We start from the raw sequence: 26,251 nt of genomic DNA, 5'->3' as shown, positions 1-26,251 counted from the left end.
GTGAGGAGCGCCTCTGCCCGGCCGCCCTGTCCGGGAGGTGAGGAGCGCCTCTGCCCGGCTGCCCCAGCTGGGAAGTGAGGAGCGCCTCTGCCCGGCCGCCCCGTCTGGGATGTGAGGAGCGCCTCTGCCCGACCGCCCCGTCTGGGAGGTGAGGAGCGCCTCTGCCCAGCCGCCCCGTCTGGGATGTGAGGAGCGCCTCTGCCCGACCGCCCCGTCTGGGAGGTGAGGAGCGCCTCTGCCCAGCCGCCCCGTCTGGGAGGTGTACCCAACAGCTCCGAAGAGACAGTGACCATCGAGAACGGGCCATGATGATGATGGCGGTTTTGTTGAAAAGAAAAGGGGGAAATGTGGGGAAAAGAGAGATCAGATTGTTACTGTGTTTGTGTAGAAAAAAGTAGGCATAGGAGACTCCATTTTGTTCTGTACTAGGAGAAATTCTTCTGCCTTGGGATGCTGTTGATCTATGTGGCCTTGCCCCCAGCCCCCGCTCTCTAAAACATGTGCTGTGTCAACTCAGGGTTAAACGGATTAAGGGCGGTGCAAGATGTGCTTTGTTAAACAGATGCTTGAAGGCAGCATGCTCCTTAAGAGTCATCACCACTCCCTAATCTCAAGTACCCAGGGACACAAACACTGCAGAAGGCCGCAGGGACCTCTGCCTAGGAAAACCAGAGACCTTTGTTCATGTGTTTATCTCCTGACCTTCTCTCCACTATCACCCTATGACCCTGCCATATCCCCCTCTCCGAGAAACACCCAAGAATGATCAATAAATACCTAAAAAAAAAAAAAAAAAAGAAACGCAATCAAAACCGCTCAACTACATGGAAACTGAACAACTTGCTCCTGAATGACTGACTACTGGGTACATAACGAAATGAAGGCAGAAATAAAGATGTTCTTTGAAACCAACGAGAACAAAGACACAACATACCAGAATCTCTGGGATGCATTCAAAGCAGTGTGTAGAGGGAAATTTATAGCACTAAATGCCCACAAGAGAAAGCAGGAAAGATCTAAAATTGGCACCCTAACATCAAAATTAAAAGAACTAGAGAAGCAAGAGCAAACACATTCAAAAGCTAGCAGAAGGCAAGAAATAACTAAGATCAGAGCAGAAATGAAGGAAATAGAGACACAAAAAACCCTTCAAAAAAATAAATGAATCCAGGAGCTGGTTTTTTGAAAACATCAACAAAATTGACAGAACGCTAGCAAGACTAATAAAGAAGAAAAGAGAGAAGAATCAAATAGACTAGATGCAATAAAAAATGATAAAGGGGATATCACCACCGATCCCACAGAAATACAAACTACCATCAGAGAATACTACAAACACCTCTATGCAAATAAACTAGAAAATCTAGAAGAAATGGATAAATTCCTTGACACATACACCCTCCCAAGACTAAACTAGGAAGAATTTGAATCTCTGAATAGACCAGTAACAGGCTCTGAAATTGAGGCAATAATTAATAGCTTACCAACCAAAAAAAGTCCAGGACCAGATGGATTCACAGCCGAATTCTACCAAAGGTACAAGGAGGAGCTGGTACCATTCCTTCTGAAACTATTCCAATCAACAGAAAAAGAGGGAATCCTCCCTAACTCATTTTATGAGGCCAGCATCAGCCTGATACCAAAGCCTGGCAGAGACACAACAAAAAAAGAGAATTTTAGACCAATATCCCTCATGAACATAGATGCAAAAATCCTCAATAAAATACTGGCAAATCGAATCCAGCAGCACATCAAAAAGCTTATCCACCATGATCAAGTGGGCTTCATCCCTGGATGCAAGGCTGGTTCAACATACGCAAATCAGTAAACGTAATCCAGCATATAAACAGAACCAATGACAAAAACCACATGATTATCTCAGTAGATGCAGAAAAGGCCTTTGACAAAATTCAATAACCCTTCATGCTAAAAACTCTCAATAAATTAGGTATTGATGGGACGTATCTCAAAATAATAAGAGCTATCTATGACAAACCCACAGCCAATATCATACTGAATGGGAAAAACTGGAAGCATTCCCTTTGAAAACTGGCATAAGACAGGGATGCCCTCTCTCACCACTCCTATTCAACATAGTGTTGGAAGTTCTGGCCAGGGCAATTAGGCAGGAGAAGGAAATAAAGGGTATTCAATTAGGAAAAGAGGAAGTCAAATTGTCCCTGTTTGCAGATGACATGATTGTATATCTAGAAAACTCCATCGTCTCAGCCCAAAATCTCCTTAAGCTGATAAGCAACTTCAGCAAAGTCTCAGGATACAAAATCAATGTAAAAAAATCACAAGGATTCTTATACACCAATAACAGACAAACAGAGAGCCAAATCATGAGTGAACTCCCATTCACAATGGCTTCAAAGAGAATAAAATACCTAGGAATCCAACTTACAAGGGATGTGAAGGACCTCTTCAAGGAGAACTACAAACCACTGCTCAACGAAATAAAAGAGGATACAAAGAAATGGAAGAACATTCCATGCTCATGGGTAGGAAGAATCAATATCGTGAAAATGGCCATACTGCCCAACGAAATTTATAGATTGAATGCCATCCCCATCAAGCTACCAATGACTATTTCTTCACAGAATTGGAAAAAATTACTTTAAAGTTCATATGGAACCAAAAGAGCCCGCATTGCCAAGTCAATCCTAAGCCAAAAGAACAAAGGTGGAGGCATCATGCTACCTGACTTCAAACTATACTACAAGGCTATAGCAACCAAAACAGCATGGTACTGGTACCAAAACAGAGATATAGACCAATGGAACAGAACAGAGCCCTCAGAAATAATGCCACATATCTACAACTATCTGATCTTTGACAAACCTGACAAAAACAAGAAATGGGGAAAGGATTCCCTATTTAATAAATGGTGCTGGGAAAACTGGCTAGCCATATGTAGAAAGCTGAAACTGGATCCCTTCCTTATACCTTATACAAAAATTAATTCAAGATGGATTAAAGACTTAGATGTTAGACCTAAAACCATAAAAACCTTAGAAGAAAACCTAGGCAATACCATTCAGGACATAGGCATGGGCAAGGACTTCATAACTAAAACACCAAAAGCAATGGCAACAAAAGCCAAAATTGACAAATGGGATCTAATTAAGGAGCTTCTGCACAGCAAAAGAAATTACCATCAGAGTGAACAGGCAACCTACAGAATGGCAGAAAATTTTTGCAATCTACTCATCTGACAAAGGGCTAATATCCAGAATCTACAAAGAACTCAAACAAATTTACAAGAAAAAATCAAACAACTCCATCAAAAAGTGGGCAAAGGATATGAACATACACTTCTCAAAAGAAGACATTTATGCAGCCAAAAGACACATGAAAAAATGCTCATCATCACTGGCCATCAGAGAAATGCAAATCAAAACCACAATGAGATACCATCTCATACCAGTTAGAATGGTGATCATTAAAGTCAGGAAACAACAGGTACTGCAGAAGATGTGGAGAAATAGGAACACTTTTACACTGTTGGTGGGACTGTAAACTAGTTCAACCATTGTGGAAGTCAGTGTGGCGATTCCTCAGGGATCTAGAACTAGAAATACCATTTCACCCAGCCATCCCATTACTGGGTATATACCCAAAGGATTATAAATTATGTTGCTATAAAGACACATGCACACGTATGTTTATTGCAGCACTGTTCACAATAGCAAAGACTTGGAACCAACCCAAATGTCCAACAATGATATACTGGATTAAGGAAATGTGGCACATATACACCATGGAATACTATGCAGCCATAAAAAATGATGAGTTCATGTCCTTTGTAGGGACATGGATGAAGCTGGAAACCATCATTCTTAGCAAACTATCGCAAGGACAAAAAACCAAACACTGCATGTTCTCACTCATAGGTGGGAATTGAACAATGAGAACACATGGACACAAGAAGGGGAACATCACACACTGGGGCCTGTTGTGGGGTGGGAGGAGGGGGGAGGGATAGCATTAGGAAATATACGTAATGTTAAATGGCGAGTTAATGGGTGCAGCACACCAACATGGCACATGTATACATATGTAACAAACCTGCACGTTGTGCACCTGTACCCTAAAACTTAAAGTATAATTAAAAAAAAAAAAGAAAAATAGTTTCTATTCATTATATATACCACATTTAGTCCCTAATTGTCTTATCAACTCCACAAGGCGGAATTATTCAAAAATCTGAGTCCTGGTTTACTACAACTCATGGTAATCTTCATTAATCAGAACCTATCCCTCCCCCTATTTTTCTATGGCAATTCTTTACAGGTGATAGGAAAAATACCATGCTACTCAGGAGGCTGAGGTGGGAGGATCACTTGAGCCCAGGAAATCAAGGCTGTAGTGAGCTATGATCACGCCACTGTACTCCAGCCTGGGCGAGAGAGTGAGACTTTGTCTCTAAATAAATTAATAATTGAATTAAAAACTGCTTTTATTTCTTAGAGAAAAAAAAAGGTGGTGATTCACATGTGATTAAAACATATTGATTACATTAAGAATTTATTTCAGGCCTTGTACAGTGGCTCATGCCTGTAATGCCAGCACTTTGGGAAGCTGAGGCAGGCAGATAACCTAAGTAAGGTCAGGAGTTCAAGACCAGCTTGGCCAACATGGTGAAACCCTTTCTCTACTAAAAATACAAAAATTAGCCAGGCATGGTGGCACAGGCCTGTAATCCCAGCTACTCGGGAGACTGAGGCAGGAGAATTGCTTGAACTCAAGAGGTGGAGGTTGCAGTGCGCAGAGATTGCACCACTACACTCCAGCCTGGGTGACAGAGCAAGACTCTGTCTCAAAAAAAATTTATTTCTTCTTAACTTAATCAAACATATTTGATACCATGGGGAAAAGGACTAGATGCCATGGGGAAAAAGACTAGATCTCTTACTATAGCTATAGCTCCTTACTAGCACCCCTTTGTAGAGTTAGGAATACAATGGGCGGGGCACCCAGCGCTGGTCCTCCCAAGATGGTGATATGCATCCTGGTGATCACCAAGGAGAATTACCCTCTCTACATCCACAGCACCCCCACGGAGAACGAGCTGAGTTTCCAGTACATGGTGCACACATCTCTGGATGTGGTGGATGAGAAGATCTCCTCAATGGGGAAGGCCCTGGTCAACCAGAGAGAGGTCTACCTGGACCTGCTCTACCCCACAGAGGACTACAAGGTCTTGCCTCATAAGTCACTAGAAACTCTTGACCAGTCCCTTTGGACAAATCACTTGAGACCATGGAGTTCAAAGACGTTCCAAGAGCAGTAATGTAGCTTGTCCATGGTAACATTTACCAGTAGCCACTATTTTACAAAACAACATGGCCTCTACAGAGGAGGTCCGCCTTATTCATGAAGTCTCTGGTTTTGCAGTTAATTTTCTGGACCAGGCATTGATTCACAAAGAGGGTGAGGCATCCCAGGTGCACACAGATACTCAGAGTCTGAATGGCTCAGCTCCCGGAGCCTGAATTGGGTAAGGCTTAGCTGCCTGCCCTTTGCTTCTCCAGTAAACACCAGTCACCCCAATGAAGTATCTAGGCATGCACCCAGTATGGTCACTGCAGGACCAGCCCAGCCTGGGCACTTCCTGTGATTCAAGGTTGCCAGGCTTCTCCAAAGTGAGGGCACACAGAGGGCCCTCAGCTGGCAGGTTCTTTACCTGCTGTCCCAGCAGTCCTTGTGTTACAAGTGCATTCCCTAACCAGCTATGCAGACAGGGCTACACTACCATCTCCAAGGTGAAGTTTGTCATGGTGGTGAATTCCTCCAACACAGCTCTTCGAGACAATGAAATTCACAGGATGTTCTGGAAGCTGCACAACTCCTACACAGATGTGATGTGCAACCCCTTCTGTAACCCGGGGACAATATCCAGTCCAGGGACTTTGATAACATGGTGATGTATATAATGATACAGGTCTGCTGAGTGAGAACTCTGCCACCAGACATTGCAGACAGAAGCTTCAGCATGTGACTGTTGTGGGGATGTCTGCCTCTTCCTGAATGTGATGCCCATGGCATTTGGGGCAAGGCCCCATGCATGCTGCACCTCAAATAAAGCTCTTGTGAGATGAGATTTGGCTTTTTCCTTTTGTGTTAGCAGAGGGTTTAACTAAGGAGAGTTCAGCTACAGTCCTTTAGTGGTGTGGGCAGAGGTTAGCGACCAGACACAGCAGGAAGTCTGCCCCCAACAGGCTTGAAGTGGGGCAGGCAGGGGTGCCTGGAGCTGGGGAGCTCTGGAGCCCATGGGACCTATGACCACGTGGGCTGCCTCTGCTGCTCTCTCTGCCCTTGCTGTGGCTGCCCACTGGCTGAATGGGTGGGCTGGTCCATAGGGGTTAGCCTCCTGAGCCCAGATCCAGCCTAGGATCTAGAGGCAAATGGGGAGCCCTTCCCACGTGCACATTCCCATGGGGGAGGGCCCTCCTCTTTCTGGACTCGGCCTCCATTCTTTGCATGTGGTCCAACATCTGGACACAGCCCAGGCCTTAGAAGGAGCCCTCGTGAAATTTGGAAAGCTTCAGGGCAGCCTGCTTCTGAAACCCTAGAGTGGCAGACTCAAGGCGCCCTTTCCTGCCTGTTGGTGCAGAGTAGGTTAGGATTCGGCTGCTGCTCTCCAGATCCCTGGGCAGGCTGCTCCGGGAGCACATGGCTAGGATGAGCCAATTGGATCTGCCCTTTCTGCCCAGAAGCCCTGCAGCCAAAGTCCAGATAATGACCAGGCCTGAGGTGTCAACCAGGACTGAGGTGACGGTTCAGGCAGCCCAGGCCTGCCTCCCCAATGTCGCTTGTTGATGTGGCTGAGTGACGACTGCCCAGGGCAGTGGCAGAGGCCACAAGGACCACCCACGCGGCTGAGCCCTCAGCACATTCCTCGCTCCATGTGTAGTCAGTACCAGCAGGGTTGAGCAACCAAGGCGCGGCCTGCTGAGGAGCCCACTTCCCTCCCCAGCCCATCCTCCCACCCCCCAGCACTTGTCTAGGACTAGAGAGTTTCTCAAGGAGCTTCCAGGATCCCAGAATCCCCTGGGAGCAGGTAAGACTGTTAACGTGGGTTAGTCAGGGGCAGGGCACAGGGAGGTGAACTTTTTCTCTACCCATCTTTGGATTTTCATGTCTTCCAATAAGTGCAGTGTTAATTTTATAAATTAAAGAAGAAAAAGAAATCAACTAGGAGTGTGTGTGTGTGAAAACCACATGCCCCAGGCCTCCCCTGCCCCAGCGTGAATTGGAAGCCCTGGAGTGGGCTGAGGCATGCCAGGCAGCAGATTCGGGTGCACGTGGGCCACAAGCCACCCTCACAGGGTTAAATATTTAACAAGAGCCTCATATTTGTTAAGACAAGGCAGGACCCCAGCCCAAGCACCTCTCCCCTGCAGCCAGGCATGAAACCTTTGGCTTTTAGTGGGGATCACCCCTGCCTAAGTCCTGGCTGTGGTGGGGACTGCAAATTGTTAACCCAGCATCTATTCTCCTTCCTCCCCACTAACAGAATCCCAGTGCTTCTGCCCAATTCTGACAAGCGGGCAGACAAAAGCCATGTCCTTCCCTCCCTCACAACCCAGGGTGGGCAGTTGTAGCATGCAAGTGGATGGTGTCGGGAGAGACTTGCAGGAAAGACCCTGTAAAGGGAGCTCAGCTGACATGTGCAGTACCCTTCACCTTTGCCTTCTTCCTGCCTGGAATGTGGATGTGATGGCTGGTGCTCAGGCAGCTGTCTTGAGAGCATGAGGACAAGATTCACACCCTAAGGCCAAGGAAGCAGAAAGCAGGAAGGATCCTGGGCCTTTGCTGCTGTACGTGCCCCAGACTACTTATGTTCAGCTTTTTTTTTTTTTTTTTTTTTTTAATGTGAGAAAATAAATATACCCCTCTCTGGTTAAAGAAAAAAAGAAAGAAAGAAAGAAATACAGTGGGGGAACACATATCCCCATGTTTCTAGGCAAGAGTACAAGAAAGGAGGAATCACTTCTCAGCCTTACCAGTAATCCTTTGTTTATCCTGGAAAAGCCAAAATACATTTGACCTTAAAGAGGCTGCATTGTATGTCCTATTAACATGGACAATTGAGCTACATATTTAACTTACTCCCTCCTGAAATCCCATGAAAATGAACAAAAAGGGAGGTATAAATCAACAAGAATGAAGAGAGACAAGGAAAGCAGTTGAGAGATATCAACAAACTTTTGGAAGAAGAAAACAGCTGGATAAGCAGTAACTGACATCCAGCATGGAAAAAGCTAAAATATAACTCCTACAGGACAAACATCAAGAAGAAGCATGCCAATATGTACCACAGAGCCACAGAGTAGAGCAGAGGCTTCCTTTCTGGAGAGGCCGAACCTAACAGGTTGGACACAACTAATAGCAGGGATGCAGTACCATACTGCTGACAGGGATTAAATAAAAGTCTGTCTATGATTGGAGAGACTTCAACTCCCTTATTTTCTTTGGGTTACTAGAATGATGGCATACCACCACTAGGCCCACACAACTCTAGGCAAAAGAATAAAAGATTTCTTTATTGGAAATTGACTAGCCTAAGAGAAATCCATGCACATACAACTTGCTATTGGCTTTTAGTGCCTCCCTCTTAAATATTAATGGATAGCCATGGCTCACTAGAAATTGTAGGAAAGTATCTTACCTGAAAGACAGACCAAAACAAACACAGTAGAGAAAGGAAATCTGGAGGAAACAAAGGCAAGGCAGGGAGAAGAAGAAAACCTTGATGAAATTTAATTCCTATTCTTAGAGATGGGCTATGCATCCACACAAAAAGAATAAAAGGCTATAAGAAGGAACAATTACAGGATCAAAAGGAGACCTTGGAAATTAATAGCCAAATGAAATAATTCACTAAGAATGAAGGGAAATCTCTCAGAGTGGAATAAAAAGACAAAGAAATAGAAAATAGGAAGAAAGAGATCAGAAAAGCAGAAACTAAATCTAAGAGATCCAATATCTGACTAAGAGAAGTGCAAGAAAGAGAAAACAGAGAAAATGTAGAGAGAGCATTATCAAAGAAATGATAGGAAAAAACCGCCCAGAAAGGAGTACAAATTTCTAGATTGAAAGGACCAGTCGAGCACCAAGCACAATAAATGAGAAAAGAAGGCTGGGTGTGGTGGTACATACCTGTAATCCCAGCACTTTAGGATTGGGAGGCTGGGAGGATCACTAAAGACCAGGAGTTTGAGACCAGCCTCAGCAACATAGTGAGACCCCATCTCTACAAAAAATAAAAAATTAGCCAGGCATGGTGGCACATGCCTGTAGTCCCAGCAACTTGGGATGCTGAGGCACGAGGACCACCTGAGCCCAAGAAGTTGAGGCTGCAGTGAGCTGTGATGGCACCACTGCACTCCAGCCTGGGTAACAGAGCAAGACCCTGTCTCTATAAAAACAACAATAACAACAACAAAAAGAACGGAAAACCATACCAAGGTCCATCATTGTGAAATTAAGTAACACCTGGGGACAATGAAAAGATCCTGAAAGTTTCCAAAATAAAAAAAAATAGGTCTATAACAAATAATCCAAAATTATAATAGACTTCTCAACAGCAATACTGGAAATAGAAGACAATGGAGCAAGGCCTTCAAAATAATGAAGAAAACATTTCTATAGAATTGTAAACCCAGCCAAACTAACAAGTATAAGAAGTTTTAAAAAGCAATTTTCAGACATGCAAAGCTTTAAAGTATTTCCCTTTCATGTATGCATTCTCAGAAAGCTATTGGGGTTTTACTCCACCAAAGCAAAGGGGTATACTAAAGAGGAGGAAGACATGAAATCCATGTCACTTCCTCCATGAGAAAGAAGTGAAGCAAATCCCCAGGATGATGGTCCCAAACTGGTGGCTGGGCAACAGCCCTAGAGAAAGCAAACCAGGACAGAAGATTCCAGAATGGTTGTTTTCAGGAAAGAAATGGATTGATAAATTATCTGGTATGTCTGACCACAATGAAGAGTTTTATAGTTTTTTTTTCTTTTTCTTTTTTTTTTTTGAGACGGAGTCTTGCTCTGTGGCCCAGGCTGGAGTGCAGTGGCGCGATCTCGGCTCACTGCAAGCTCCGCCTCCCAGGTTCATGCCATTCTCCTGCCTCAGCCTCCCGAGTAGCTGGGACTACAGGCGCCCGCCACCATGCTCAGCTAATTTTTTGTATTTTTAGTAGAGACGGGGTTTCACCGTGTTAGCCAGGATGGTCTCTAACTCCTGACCTCGTGATTCGCCCGCCTCGGCCTCCCAAAGTGCAGGGATGAGTTTTATATTTTTGTCAAGAAGTCTGGAGATAAAATTATTGACAGGTATATAGAAAACTAAGTAAATGGAAAAAATGAGATTATTATCTCTAGCAAATACAAAGAGCTATACAAGAAAGGAAATGCAATCATACTATATGGCTCAATTTTAAACATATTTATGTAATCAGAAAAATTTAAACACTAAATATTCATTTAAACAAAAAAGGTGATATAACCATTTTGAAAGAAGGTGAGGCAGTGTGCCCAGGTGGTGGGATAAGAGAGCTACATTCTTGTCTTCCATCGTGGGAGGTCAATAGATATTTATCTAAAAAATGTAACATAATTATACTGCCAATTCTTATCTAGAAATATGGAGGTAAATGTCAGAATAGGAATAGAAGACTGCTTCGATTTTTCTAAGTATTATAGTATTTGACTTTAAAAAATGATATATATGCATTTGTTTGACATAGATAAAAATTAAGTTTTTTTGTTTGTTTGTTTTTTTGAGACAGGTTCTCACTCTGTCACCCAGGCTAGAGTGCAGTGGTGCAATCTCGACTCACTGCAACCTCCACCTCCCGGGTTCAAGCGATTCTCCCGCCTCAGCCTCCCAAGTAGCTGGGATTAAAGGCATGCAGCTAATTTTTGTATTTTTAGTAGAGACAGGGTTTCACCATGTTGGCCAGGCTGGTCTCGAACTTCTGGCCTCAAGTGATCCACCTGCCTTGGCCTCCCAAAGTGCTAGGATTACAGGTGTGAGCACCATGCCCAGCCAAAGTTTTTTTTGTTGGGATGGTCTCACTCTGTCACTCAGGCTGGATTCCAGTGGTGTGATCTCAGCTCACTGCAGCCTCCACCTCCCTGTGCTCAGGTGATCCTCCCACCTCAGCCTCCCAAGTAGCTGGGACTACAGGCTCACACCACCAGGCCCGGCTAATTTTTGTACTTTTTGTGGAGACAGGGTTTCGCCATGTTGCCCAGGCTGGTCTCAAACTCCTAGGCTCAAGTGATCTGCCCACTGCAGCCTCCCAAAGTGCTGGCATTACAAAAAACTAAGTTTTTTAAAAGTTAAAAAAGACCATGATAATAAAAGGGAAAAAAACCTCTATTGGCAACTCAGTTATTATTTTGGAAGCAACTTCTAACCTAGGGGGAAAAAGTGGTGAAAATTAATTAGCAGAAACACTTTTTTTGTCTTTACTCTGAAAATGTATGAGAGCTGGCAATTTAAAAAAAGCATGAGTACTTGTTGTAGGGTTCTGCAGCCCCATTCGTTCTCTACTGGGTCCTGGTATCCTGCTCCTCTCCCAGCTCTGCCACTGAACTCTGTGCCTTAGTTTACTTCTCTGCACCGGGGGCTCACCCCAAGACCATTCCCAGCAGCTTCCCAGTTGATGTTGGTACCCCTAAGCCTGGGCTTTGCCAACTGTGGCCCAGCTCCTTAGTACTGCCCAGGGGGCACCAGGTTGCTGAGGATGTGACTGTGGGCACCATTCTAGGCCAGTGGTTCTCATATTGCATTCCAGCAGCAGGAATATCACCTGGGAACTTGATAGAAGTGCAAATTATTGGCCCCACCCAAGACCCACTGAATTAGAGCTTATGGAATGGGGCCCTGCAAGCTGGGGTTTTAAGGAGCCTTCCAGATGATTCTGACATGCATGAGAATCTGCCAACTACTGATCTAGGCCAGCCATTAGTGTAGCCTGGGGAGGGACTGGGGCTGTCTAGACCAAGAACAGATAGAAAACACTAGCCTCATCTGGACTTCTGAGATTGGGAACCACCACCAACAAAAACCAACCCTATAGTCTCTCTTCTTGGAAGAGGAAGATAAGTTGGAGGGCCTGGAGAAAGCATACGTTTTTTTCTTTCCCTGCTCCTGGCTTGGTTCCAGCTCTGCTCACCTCTCTCACTTGTCTTGGTTTTACAAAAGGCTGTCTAGATGATGCCAGCCAGGCAGGGGTGGAAGTCCTGGGGAGGCAGGAGGCAGAAGACCCTGACTGTTTATGCCTTGGGAACCTCACCATAGGCCAGATGGCCCCTCTTCAAATGGAAAGAATCCTAACTCCACAAGGAAAGAATCCTAAACCCCCAGTTCCTCCTCCTCCCAACCCCAGGAAGACCTTGTAGACAGTGCCAAAAAACAGCTCCAACCCCCAGCAGCTGGGAAGAGAGCCAGAAGCTGTCCTTCCTCCTCATCCTGGCCCCCCTTCCCAGCCCTCGCCAATACTGTGAACCCTCTTCCCATTCAGCCTGGTTTCCTGGTGAAGGTCCTGCAGTCGTGGGCCCTGGGGGACCCCCCGGAAAAGGCCCTCAGGAGGGAAGGGACCAAGGGCATCCTTGGGCCAACTGTCCACCTCTCTTGTCCACTGTTCTCTCCTCCCCACTTCTGTCTTCAAAAGGCTACTTCCCAGGATGGATCGGGTGCTAGGACAACTGCAGTCCAATCCAAAAGCTCTCCCTGCTCCTGTGTCTTATTTCAGATGTGAGAACAACTAACTGTACAGTGTAAACTGATATAGTGTTTTTAATGGTTGTAGATTGGAAATAAAGTATGTCATATGAACAGTTGCCATGGGGGAAAAAGAAAGCATGGATACTAGAGCTATTCCTCAATATAAGCATATAATACCTTGGGAGTAGTAGGATATAGCTGGATAGGAAAACGACCCACTCTTCCCCCTACCACCCATCCTAATATCCCTTTGCCTATAATTACAAACAGTGAGAAACACTGGTCTGCAAGGGAAAATAAGTCTGGAGCAAGGGCCATTTCTTGTGGGTAACCTGAAAGCCAAGGATTTGCCTTTAAGTAAAGACCTGATTATTAATTGGCAAAGGCTACTTAGAACTACCATCAGAAAAAAGTTTAGCCATTTGTCAAGTCATGTGACATCCACTAGTCTCTTCATAATTCATACTATAACCCAGACTATTTACCAAAAGATGTGTTTTTCTCAGAATCCAAGCATAGTTATTAGAATATAATTTCTCTATAAGTAGGGACCACATTTATTATAATGTTATCAAACTATATATTAAATAACTGTGGCATAAGGTAAGGCATTAGATAGATTAAATGGAACAAAATTACAGGCTCCCTGTCCTGAATGCATCCTCTTTTTTTTTTATTATTATTATTATTATACTTTGGGTTTTAGGGTACATGTGCACAATGTGCAGGTTAGTTACATATGTATACACGTGCCATGCTGGTGTGCTGCACCCATTAACTTGCCATTTAGCATTAGGTATATCTCCTAATGCTATCCCTCCCCACTCCCCCCACCCCACAACAGTCCCCAGAGTGTGATGTTCCCCTTCCTGTGTCCATGTGTTCTCATTGTTCAATTCCCATCTATGAGTGAGAACATGTGGTGTTTGGTTTTTTTGTCCTTGCGATAGTTTACTGAGAATGATGATTTCCATTTTCATCCATGTCCCTACAAAGGACATGAACTCATCATTTTTTATGGCTGCATAGTATTCCATGGTGTATATGTGCCACATTTTCTTAATCCAGTCTATCATTGTTGGACATTTGGGTTGGTTCCAAGTCTTTGCTATTGTGAATAGTGCCGCAATAAACATACGTGTGCATGTGTCTTTATAGCAGCATGATTTATAGTCCTTTGGGTATATACCCAGTAATGGGATGGCTGGGTCAAATGGTATTTCTAGCTCTAGATCCCTGAGGAATCGCCACAGCGACTTCCACAAGGGTTGAACTAGTTTACAGTCCCACCAACAGTGTAAAAGTGTTCCTATTTCTCCACATCCTCTTCAGCACCTGTTGTTTCCTGACTTTTTAATGATTGCCATTCTAACTGGTATGAGATGGTATCTCATTGTGGTTTTGATTTGCATTTCTCTGATGGCCAGTGATGATGAGCATTTTTTCATGTGTCTTTTGGCTGCATAAATGTCTTCTTTTGAGAAGTGTCTGTTCATATCCTTCGCCCACTTTTTGATGGGGTTGTTTGTTTTTTTCTTGTAAATTTGTTTGAGTTCATTGTAGATTCTAAATGTATCCTCTTTTTAAACCAACAGTACAACTCCCATTATACTATATACATTTTGTTGTCTTTTCATCATCAAAAATTGTAGGCTTGTTTTCTTCCTATTCAGTTTAAGAGACTGTAGACATGAACAAATACTGCCCTAGGAAATAGTTTACCTGATATTGGTACTGAATTGGCTGCAGTTGGCTGTCATTCTGAGTCATCTTCCTAGCCAGGGCCTCTTTCAGTGCAAGCGCTTTATTCAACTCAACCAGCTCCTTAGACATCTGCGCTTGACGGAGAGCATGCTGAGTGGTAAAAGCGTCAGAAGACCTGCTCGTCTCTGGACTGGTTTCTACTTGCTGGAAAGAAATCAGGATAATGATTTATAAGAGAAACAAGCAAATGGAGTTCCTTAGGCACTATTTCATCAAGTCTCACAGGCACTTCTCCATTAACAATACCTCTGTTCCTTTACAACGGTGGCTCTGCATACATTTGTTTTAAGTATCTGAAATAAACTGAGCTAGCCTAGTTCCCTGCTCTCTCAAGCACCTTATTTCTTATATACTTCAATGGACTCTTTTAGTATCAACTAAGTTTCTTTGCTCTTTCCTTTATTGATCTGGATGGCATTTCTTACTTTTACCTCTTTCCAAGGGGTTCTTACAGGAGAGAAGGTCCTGGAAATTGAGAAAAAGGTTCATTTGTTCTCACACAGCTGACCTCTAGTACCTGATCTAGTATTTTCCTTCTTTCAGAATGTGAAAACTACAGACATAGATTCATTTTAGGGAGAAAAGCCTGTCTCAAGCAATCCATCATCCAGCCTTTCATTTTGTCTTTATAACCTTTAGTCAACATCTAATACATTTTATCTATCCTTGTGATCTGAACACTTAAATTATTTTCCTTGGTTCTTTTAGCCCCTAATATCTCATCCATAGAAAAAATTCTCTTCCGTTTCTCCTCTAATGCTTTTTTGACTTTGCCATAATTTCCTCATTTTTTCCTCTCTTCATTTTTAACTTGCTGGACGGTTGATGCAGCATACTAGCCTTTAACAAGAAATCAGTCAGCTGGGTTGCAAATACGGAACATTACATTCTTGAGAAGTCCTGCCCCCCATTACCAGTTATACTATTAGTGGTAGAGCCTATCCAAGGTAGGGATTTTATGAAGCTGAGATTTACACCAAAGATTTCTGGATTTAACAGGCATTCTATGGAGGATGGTAACAATCACAGATTCTCTTTCTCAGTTGAGTGATAAATTATAGGAAACGGCAGTTAGAGCTCTTGGTTCTACATAAAGGGGCCAATTACTTACGGCTTCTTGTTCCACCACAGTATCAATGGCTGCAGCCATGCAAGCAACAGTTTCATCCTGCAGTAACAAATGTTTTGGTTTAGGGAAAGAGTCTGAAATAAAGCTTACTGGTGGATTTTATATTGGTTATTTAATTTTTTTCAAGTGTATACAGAGACTGTTTAAGATACTGGACCCATTTTATAGTCACAGAAACCCCAATAGCCACATGTTTCCATTTCCCATCTCTCAAGAGTCTTTCTTCTTCATAAAGGACAATTGTTTAGTTTTTATAAAAAATAAGGTCACGTGGCAACTGACATATTTCTTGCACTTCTGCCCTGCCAGAGACATTTGGGCCAGAGTGAAACATTTAGCCATTCCAACAGGCCAAAGTTTAACCCATTTTATGGACTCTACCCTTTCTTTTTATGCATCTACTGCTAAGTATACCTCTATTAATGTACAAGCCTAGCCAGTTCTTATGGGGACATACCATTCTACAAACAGACATATCAAATAATGGCAATGCATCAGAAAAGTAAATAGAATGGTTATTTTTTATTTTTATAGTCAGTCAAGGTAGCAGGATCTTCCTCTATAAAGAAATAAATGCCCGGCCAGGCACAATGGCTTACGCCTGTAATCCCAGTGCTTTGGGAGGCCAAGGCAGGCAGGTCACGAGGTCAGGAGTTCGAGACCAGCCTGGCCAACATGATGAAACCCCGTCTCTACTAAAAATACAAAAAAAATTAGCCAGGCGTGGTGGCAAGCACCTGTAATCACAGCTACTCTGGAGGCTGAGGCAGGAAAATTGCTCAAACCCAGGGGGCGGAGGTTGCAGTGAGCCAAGATTGCGCCACTGCACTCCAGCCTGGGAGACAGAGCAAGACTCCATCTTGAAGAAAAAACAAAAATCAAAAAACAAAAACAAAAACAAAAAACAGAAAGAAATAAATGCCTTAGATGGGTACTCCCAGAAAAATATGCTCTTGAAGTCAGATAAAGGTACTGCAGCCTCTGTCCCTCATGTAAGTAAGAACTGATCATAAAGATATGGAATCAATCTAAGTGTGTATGTGGTGTGTGTATACCATACCACATTTTCTTTATCCAATCATCCATTGATACACCGTGGACTACTACTGGAATAGTAGTAGTCACACCATGGAATACTACTCAACCATAAGAAGAATGGAATCATGTCTCTTGCAGCAACGTGAATGAAACTAGAGGCCATTATCTTAAGTGAAACAACTCAGAAAGTCAAATACTGCATGTCCTTACTTATAAGTGGGAACTAAATAATGTGTATACATGGGTATAGTGGAATAACAGACATTGGAGACTTGGAAGAGTGAAAGGGTTAGGGGATGGTGAGGGATGAGAAATTACTTATTGGGTACAAAGTACACTATTCAGGTGACGGCTACAGTAAAAATCCAGTCTTCGGTACTACCCAATATATCATGTAACAAAACTGCACTTGTACCCCCTAAATCTAAAAATAGAAAAAAAGAAAAAAGGGAAAAAAAGAACAGATCATATGGCGCTACGCCAGGTAACTAGGAGGAAAAGGGTAAGCACTAATTCTTTGGCAAATTATTTTTTGGGGCATTCAAACAACTGCCACCTAGAAGGGAAAACTAAAACTACTTAATAGGACTAATTTGTTTATAGGCTACCATATTAGCAAGCTCTGTTCTCACCACTGGAATTTAGGCTTTATTTGGTATTGTAAGATATGGATTACCACTTCTGTGTAAGTGATTCTTCAAAGCCCCGGGAAAAAAGAATTATTTCCAGGAAGTCATGTAATTAAGGAGGTCATAGGTGAAAAAGCTATTAGCTCAACAGCTAAGAATTTAGGGTTAGTACATGGAGTCTCTATGACACCCTTATGAAACATTACATAGTTGCTGAAACTTAACTTTTAGTACCTTTAATGTGAGAAGTGAAGAGACCCCTCTCCCCTTGCTCTTTTTTGAGACAGAGTCTCGCTCTGTCACTCAGGCTGGAATGCAGTGCTGCCATCTCAGCTCACTGCAACCTCCACCTCCCGGGCTCAAATGATCCTCCCACCTCAGCCTCCTGACTAGCTGGGACTACAAGTGTGCACCACCACACCCAGCTCATTTTAAAACTTTTTTGTAGACAGGGTCTCACTATGTCATGAAGGATGGTCTAATTTTATTTTATTTTTTTTTGTAGAGACAAGGTCTCACTGTGTTGCCTAGGCTGATCTCAAGCTCTTGGACTCCAGGGTTCCACCTGCCTCGGTCTCTCAAAGAGTTGGGATTACAGGTGTAAGCCACTGCGCCTGGCCTGAAGAGATCCTTAATAAGTGCTATTTATAAAGCATTTCCCTTATTCTGCTCAGAAACTCCCAACCAGTGAGGCTCAAAGAGAATTTAAAGGAAGCTTCAGTATTCCCACATCCTTTCTCATCATGATTTATAGTACTGGTGATTCTTCAAGTGCAGGACATACTAAATCATTCTTAAAAAGGATTAAAAAAATCTATAATGGTTACCCTTTCCTCCCTCCCATGTTTCAATTTTCAGTATAAGGACTAATCAGAGGCCTGTCCTAGATTATTAGGGCCTAAAACACTGGCCTTTGGAGACTTTCTCTAGTACCTTCCAGAGTTAGGATCAAAAGTAGATGGGTTAATCCTTGAAGAAGATATGTTGCTACTCTGGGTTTATATTTGACTTTTGGCCCAGTGAAATTTTACAATACTAAGGTTTAAGCTTAGGGCTATGGTGACATGTTCTGCATGAACATGGCAGAATTCTGCCTCTATAATCCTAAATGTAAATATATGACAATAAGATTTATTTCAGTCTCACAGCCCTCTTTCCCCCGATTCTAAGACTATAACCAAGAACCTCTTAAAAATAAAACGTGATTTCATAAAGGTGATGGTTAAGGGAACAAGGCCAGGGTACATTGTGCTACATTAACCAGCAATATCCTCCAAGATGAAGTTTGTGTTTGTAGGCTGTACCATTACTGGGCATGCAAAATGCTTTTTATGGAACTGGTCTTGGAGGAGGGGATATAAACAAAAAAGATCATTCGATTTTGTAGGAACTGAAAGGACTGCTTGAATTTCCTCACAGGTAACTGCACAAGGAGGTTTGCTTGAATTATATTTTAAAGGAAGAAATGGTACAGTTTAGTGCTTAAAGCCCCAGGAAGAATATCTAGGAACAATGGTTGCCTTTATAATGGAAAAGGGGGTGTTCACTAGTCACTTAAAATAAAAATAGTTTTAATCCAGAAACATTTTGCTTTCACTGTAGTGAGTCTTAATAAAAGCCACGGGATACATTGTTGTGTATTTCCAAAAAAATATATAGCTGGGAGGGTCTCTGAACAATAGATGAGGAGAACTCTGACTCAGGAGTCCAGCAGGACTCCTGGATAAAAGGGCTTACTCTGCCTAACTGTGACAGTGGATGGAAGCCAGGAACTTTATCAGTTTGTGGCAATCTTTAGCACCCTCCTACTGTGTGTGCCAAGTACATTTTAGTGGCAGACACAGCGATTCTACGGAGTTCCTCTGAGCCAGCCACCACTAGCAACTCCCTCTACAGGCACACCAGGCACCAGTCATATTGCCAGATTCTCACTGAGGATGCTGTATTTTATTAATTTGGTTCCACGGGTTTCCTTCATCTTTCCCATGTGACTCGAAGCCCCAGAAATGAGGTGGTATTAATCCTCTAAGATTGGTGTGATGGCCATGAACAATGGTGGGTACCCTGGGTCACTATTTCTGAGCTTGTAAGTTTTGGCTCCAGTGGGCTTCTGCAGTCTAGATTATCTTAATTCTGAGGCAGCTCACACAAGGTTTTCATATATCAGATGTTTCAGTTGCATGTGAGTGGTATTATAATTGTGAAATTTAACCTTGTGATAGCCGTTGTCTAACATGTACTCTATACTTCAGCCACATTGAAGTTCTTACCATTTTTTAAACTTTCATACCTCTTTGCTTTTATATATATCTTTTCCTCTACATATAGTCTAGTCCCTTTTTAAAAAACCTTATTTATTTTGTATAAAAGCTCTTAAATTTTTCCTTGTGGAGCAGGGCTAACTCGTAAGCAGTGTGCCCAGAGTTGGCCTGTCCCTTCCCTTTTGTCTGCATGACAAACTCCTGTTCATTTTTAGGACCCAGTTTCTTCTATGATGCCTTCCTGAATTTTCTGGACTAACAGTTAATCACCCTTTGTTTTATGATCTGACTGCACTTTGCTTATATTGCTGATATAAAAGAAAGCACACATGAGAGAGGGTTCCCAGTTCCCAGTTTTCCTTGCCTTCAACCCTTGCCTCCTTTCCCCATTACCCCTATTTTGCCACCTCTCCCACCTGTGAACCTTGACCAACTGAGAAACTACAAGGCTTGTAAGAACAACTCTCAAAATATAATAACAGTTATCCGGATAGGATTGCATCAGTATATTCCTGAGGAAGAGGTACAAAAAAATGAAACAATCTCCAACCAAAAGTTTCACATCAATTAACATAAAAAACTGTTACCTGAGCTAAACCACAAGGACATACAACCCTTTCTTCTCTTTACTCTATAAAACTCCAATCTTGCTTTACTTGGGAAGTTACCTGGAGTTCAGGTGTACCCTGAGTGCATCAGCTAAATAATGCTTCTTCCTTTTTTTTTTTTTTTTTTGAGATGAAGTCTCACTCTGTCACCCAGGCTGGAGTGCAGTGGCACAATCTCGGCTCACTGCAACCTCCACCTCCTGGGTTCAAGCGGTTCTCCTGCCTCAGCCTCCCGAGTACCTGGGACTACAGGTGCACGCCACCACACCTGGCTAATTTTTGTATTTTTAGTAGAAACGGGGTTTCACCATGTTGGCCAGGCTAGTTTTGAACTCCAGATCTTAGGTGATCCGCCCACCTTGGCCTCCCAAAGTGCTGGGATTACAGGCATGAGCTACTGCGCCCAGATGAATAATGCTTTTAACCCCTATTGGAATCACTTAAATTCTCTCCTTTTGACAGTAATACAGCATTTAGTAAGATTACATAGCTAGGAAGTGGCAGAACTGGCTTCAAACCAGGGTCTATGTGGCTCTAGAGCCCAGGCTCTCAATTACTGTACCCTGTTTGTTAGATAAATGAGCTGTCATCTTGGACTGCTCATGATAGCTTTACAGTACTCCTTATTCTAAAACACTGCCTACTAGTCTTTGGGGAGTTTACTCATTAAATTTCTTAGAGCTGGCCATCATAACGAGTCCTGACAATATTGTATGGCATTTTTTTATATTCTCTTCAAGAATAAATCTATGTGTGGATAATTTTGTGACACACTATTGACAACTCTAGAAAACACTGGGCAAGACCAGGGACGACAGTCTCATGGTTCTGGTAAAATTAAAATCTCTGCCCAAGAGCTAGGAATTACCACCAGGCATCTGCATACACATTACTGTTTCAGAATAATAAACAACAGAGTGTAGACAGAACAAAACCAACCATTACCACTTAACATAGTATGTTATAGTATGATTTCAATTTTTTTTAAAAAGCATATATGCCTAAGGACTAAGAGATGGAACACCAAAACAAAAATAGATTTTTAGGGGTAGTGGGATTGTGAAAATTTTTCTTCTGGGAAAAACAACAAATAACCACCCCCATCCCCAAAACACACCTGCCACTACTATAATGGTTCTAAAAATAAACAAAAATGGGAACTTATGGTAGAACAATCATTCAGACTTACTTATTATTGGTTATAAAAGAGGCTCATGTTATTCTCTGGTTGCTTTAAGCTATCTGTCAGAATTTAGCTTATTTAAAATTGGGGTATGGTACAAGTCCTCTTTTTAAGTTAGCCTACACTGCGAGGACAGCAAATCAATGACTGCTGCTCTTGCTACCTAGGCAATTTTGCACTGCTATGTTGTTGCTTCTGGTATTTGATTAGAATACTGAAATATTAATGTGCATTGTATATGTAACCTATGAGTGTTTTGATTTAACAAACTCAATATTCAGATCATATCAAATGATCCATGACCTCTGTCCTCAAGCAGCTCACAATCTAGTTGTTTCAGCAAAAGGCACAGAGTTAGAAAGGCTTGTATGTGTCAAGAGAAACAAATGAAAGTGATATGCCTATTTACACTGCCCCTACTTGGCTTACCGATAACTGGGTAATCAATTGCTGCAGGTTACAAATTATCTCTACATTTTCTTTCAATTCCTGGTCTTCCAAAGTCTCCACTAGCTTTTGAAGATCCAGTTTGCAGCTGAAAATTCAAACAAAAAGAACCCAAGGGTTATTCATATGACAAAGGCCAGAGGCTCCACGATTATACACTAAGGTGCTATAGGTTGCTAACAAATATCTGGTGGGCAACTTACGCCGCATGCTGCCTGAGCTCTTCTAGCTTGGCGTTCATTTTTTCATTCGCTTGCTCTGTCTGCAACAAAGACCCAGGAGATCATCAGTGGCAGTGCCTGACAGCCTCACATAATTATGCTCTCCTACTCCTATGAATTAAAAGCTAGGTAGAGAGGCTGTCTCCTTTGCTGTAACAGAGGATTTAGTGGGCTTTGGTTATTTAGTGAAAAATGTGTTTTTTAAAAGAGTCATGGAAATTAGCCCTTCAGTCAACATGAGCTACTAAAAATAGCATCCGAGCAGCTAGGTTTTATGCTTGCCATGAAACTCAGACTATGGGGTGGAGTGTGAAGCCTTAATTCCATAGAGAACTTTGCAACTGGGGGGAAAAAGCAATATTTCCTGGCATGTTAGTCCCTGCTGTTTGCAAAACAAAACAAAACAAAAAAACAAAAAAAAACAAACAAAAAACCCCACTTACTTTAAACTGCCTCCTACACTACACTGTTCCCTAGCCCCAGCATAAGGGCATTTAAAACATAAAAGGGCCTCACACTAAATTTGAGCTGAGATTTTTTTTTAAGTTATACTATCTGATATGGTAGGCTAGTTTTAGCAAAAGACAGCAAGAAAAAGGGTACAGCACAAGAATGATGGTAGAGAAAGAAGAAACGGCAGAAGGCAGCTTACGTTTTGGGAAGGGTGATTGATATTTTCAGTTTTATTTCAATCACAGTATCTGTAACATACTGGATACTATAACAGATCTGGAAAAAATCGTTTATATAGGACAAAAATGTTGTGCTTGTTATGAAGTTCTGACAGGATATCAAACAATAAGCCTATCAGGCAGACACTGTAACAACCTTATAAAGGTCGGATGAGTATGTGGATAGAATAAGAAGTAGTTTGTTACATCAGCCTCATTCACATACATGTGAAACACAGCTTCTAGAGTTACTTCATAGCATAAATACAGCACTGGAGACAGAAAACTGTATATAAAAATCCCCTATATCCCATTTTTACCCTCTGTTAGTAATGGACAATACAATGGATGTAGGATTTAGCCCACTTGAAAGAAATCTTTAAGCAGCTTATCTTTCCTTGACTAGAGAGCACACTGATGCATGAAGGTGTATACATTACAGAGGTTCAATTATATTTTGGTGGAAACTCACTTTTGCTTCTGGCAACAGTCGTGCTATCAAAGACTGAGTTGTATTTAGACTAGTAGAAAAACCTTAATGATAGAGCCAGCATGCACTGATCCAGGAGGTTACTGACAGACAAGCAGGTAGTAGGAGTCAGAACTCATGTAATCAGTTATATAGTGATCCACTATTTGGAAATCAACCATATGGAAAATGAATTAAAATCAATTTCCCAGCTGTTATATCTCACCATGGCAGCTGTTAGTATGGGATATGAAATGTGACAACATTAGGGGAAGAGAGATGGAAAATAACTACAGTCTTGGAGAATGAATGGTACTTGGTATTATGGATAAAGATTAGGCAGGATTTAAGGTGATAGAGGTACTTGGTTCTTTACTTTCTGGTATTTTTAAATAAATCTATTTTAAAATGGGATTTATGTAGATTCTTTGTGATAGATACATAGGTGTTCACTGTACAATTCTTTTAACTTTTCTGTATGTTTGATTATAAGCCCACATATTTACCCCAGAGGGGCTCCCTGGAGGATATGGTAATACAAATACATTTCTTTCAATATAACCTGTCTCTCATAGTGAGATGCATGTTAAATATTCTGGAAACTAAAGCTAGTAAATGTTCAGATTGCTAGTAGTTTATTCTTGGGGGCTTACCAAAATGATCCTCTCCAACATCTGGGCTGTCTGACCAGCTGCCTCGCTCAGACCACGACTTAATTTTTCATTCTCCTCTACCAGGGACTGATTCTTCTCCATCAGGGATTGTAGATTCTCTGATGGTTCCACACTAAAACAAAGTAAATAACATATTAGAAAAATATCTGATTGATAATACCTATATCAAAGGTGGATAAAAATATATCCCATAGGCCTTTTGGATAAGTAGGGGGATTAGGTTAAAATTATACCACAAAAGTCTGGGAAAAGTGTGTCCAACCCAATCTATCCTCCTAGAATATTGGATGTACAATAAACACATCTCTGAAGTATTTCAGTGGTTTGGAGAAAGGTAATAATTCAGAGCCAGATATGGTGCAACAGGAATGACTAACCTCTATCTTGGCTCTTGGTTAGGATCTTTTCTGTTTGTGTCCTGTAGGTATGAAGTTATAGCTAACTGGAGCTAAAATACATGTTCTGTCCCTTTTCTTCCCACCCTCAATCCCTCATTAAAGATTAGGGAAGTAGAGAAGGGAGAGGTATGGGGGAGGTAGAAGTGACACTGCTCAGGGTCAAAATTCAACCTAATCAACATAAATATATTTCCCATTTACTGTAAAGTTTAGGGAAACAGCATTTGAGAAGTCAAAAAGTTGAAATGATGACCAGCGGCCACTAAGAAAACATTTCACAATTCTTTATAAATAAGTGCTCCCTTCTAAATGCTTGCTTTGCTTGGAACTTATGACCCATAGCCTCTTGTTCATTTGTCTATTAATTTTAAATTACTTAGAGTGAGTCATGACAATAATGGTGTCCATTTCAAATACGAGGAAAAGGGAGGGTCAGAAATAGCTTGAAGGAATACATATAGGTAAGAAACTTTGGAATGTATACATATCACTTGATATCAGTTCCAGACTAGTAAAGCAGACCAATACAAAGTAGGGCTGTTTTTTGTTTTAATCCACTGGGATGAAATGTTCAAAAGACTGGAAAACAGGACTGGTTAAAAAAAGATCAGAAGAAATATGAAGATTTGATCTGAAGAAGACTGAGGGGAAAAATGAATAGTTGTCAAGGCTATGAAAAAGAGAAAAATAAAGGACAGGGAACAGCTGTTCTCAATCTCAATAAAGGATAGAAAAGGACTTCAGGAATGGAGTAGATGTCCTCTCACCCATCTTAAGACCTCCATCAATTTTTATAGAAGATCTTAGAAGGCACTTTATCAAAAGTTAATAGTAAGGCCACACAATAAGGTCTCATATTACACTGCTGAGCATTTACTAAGACTCTTACGAAGGAATGTTCAATTAAAATGCAGATTATAAAAAAAACTATTAGTAAATTTAAGTGTTATTTCGTTATTTCTTTATTAAACTGAAAACTTCCATGCGTCATTCATATAAGCTGACAAGCTTCAAAGTAATGATACTTTTAACTTTTAACTAAATAAAAATAGTTTTTTATTTCCCTAAAAAATTTCCAGGATTTCTCTAAATGGGAAAATCATATTTAAGTTTAACTGTTGATTTTTCCAAGGAAAAAAATTTAGCACATAGAAGTAGGGTCTTCATTGTAATTTGAGGCAAATGCTTGAATATTTAAATACTACTATAATTAATAATAGTTAACTCTTCTATAGCATTATGGGCTAGGCTCTATTCTAAATACTTTACATACATTAAATTTTTTAAGTTCTCCCAACAGCCCCTATGAGGTAAGTTCTACTGTTATCCTCATTTTATAACTAGGGAAACTGAGGCACAAAGAAGTTAAATAACCTATAGCCACACAGCTAGTAGGTAATGTGAAGCTGAGATTTGAGCTCAGCAGTCTAGTTTCAGAGTCCATGCTGTTAACTACTATGCTGACTACAGAGATAGGCACTATAAGAATGCAGAGAATCCTGGATATAAAAGCTCTCACAGTAGTAAGGAAAAAAAAGAGTTCTTGGCAAGATTATAGATATATTATAGGACCACATGATATAGGACAGCCACGTAATGGGTAAAATCTTTAAAAGTAAAGCAAAAACAGGACTAGGGCCAGGCAAAAATCAGACTGAAAAAGAAAATATAACAGAAAACCAATGTTTTCACATGCTATTTAATTGCCAAGGCTAGGAATTCAAGTAAACTGAGCATGTGCGAATTGACCAACACTCACAGAAAATAAATACAAAAGCTTCGATGACATGTTAAAAAACAAAAGAACATAATCTAAGGACAAAAAGTGAAAACATTCATATATGTAAAATGTACTTTTTGTTAACAAGCCTTATAAAATGTCTCTAAAAATATAAATATACATTCTTGTGAAAAGGAGCATCTTTATTTCTCTGTAAAATATTGAACAACTAACTTTAGTTGTTTGATTCATCAACTGTTTCTTAGAATCTATTACTTTTGCAGCTGAAACTATTTC

At 41.5% G+C, this 26,251-nt stretch overlaps 1 protein-coding gene and 1 pseudogene across 1 annotated transcript in view; one reads left to right on the top strand and one right to left on the bottom strand.

Moving 5' to 3' along the window:
- Window positions 1–26,251, bottom strand: part of KIF4A (kinesin family member 4A) — a 122,219-nt gene that overhangs the window by 52,986 nt on the left and 42,982 nt on the right. The window contains exons 11-15 of the mRNA XM_054470746.2: window positions 23,816–23,948; window positions 22,005–22,063; window positions 21,784–21,889; window positions 15,618–15,674; window positions 14,465–14,650 (exon numbers count right to left, since the gene is read on the bottom strand). Of these exons, the coding sequence (XP_054326721.1) occupies window positions 14,465–14,650; window positions 15,618–15,674; window positions 21,784–21,889; window positions 22,005–22,063; window positions 23,816–23,948 (541 nt within the window). The remainder of the gene's footprint in view (window positions 1–14,464; window positions 14,651–15,617; window positions 15,675–21,783; window positions 21,890–22,004; window positions 22,064–23,815; window positions 23,949–26,251) is intronic.
- On the top strand, window positions 5,012–5,956 carry LOC129023878 (trafficking protein particle complex subunit 2-like protein; annotated as a pseudogene).

Source organism: Pongo pygmaeus, chromosome X, assembly GCF_028885625.2.
Source record: "Pongo pygmaeus isolate AG05252 chromosome X, NHGRI_mPonPyg2-v2.0_pri, whole genome shotgun sequence".
Classification (NCBI taxonomy): Eukaryota; Metazoa; Chordata; class Mammalia; order Primates; family Hominidae; genus Pongo; species Pongo pygmaeus.
Note: the sequence above shows the minus strand (reverse complement) of the source record. Positions and strands in the feature narration are given on the sequence as shown.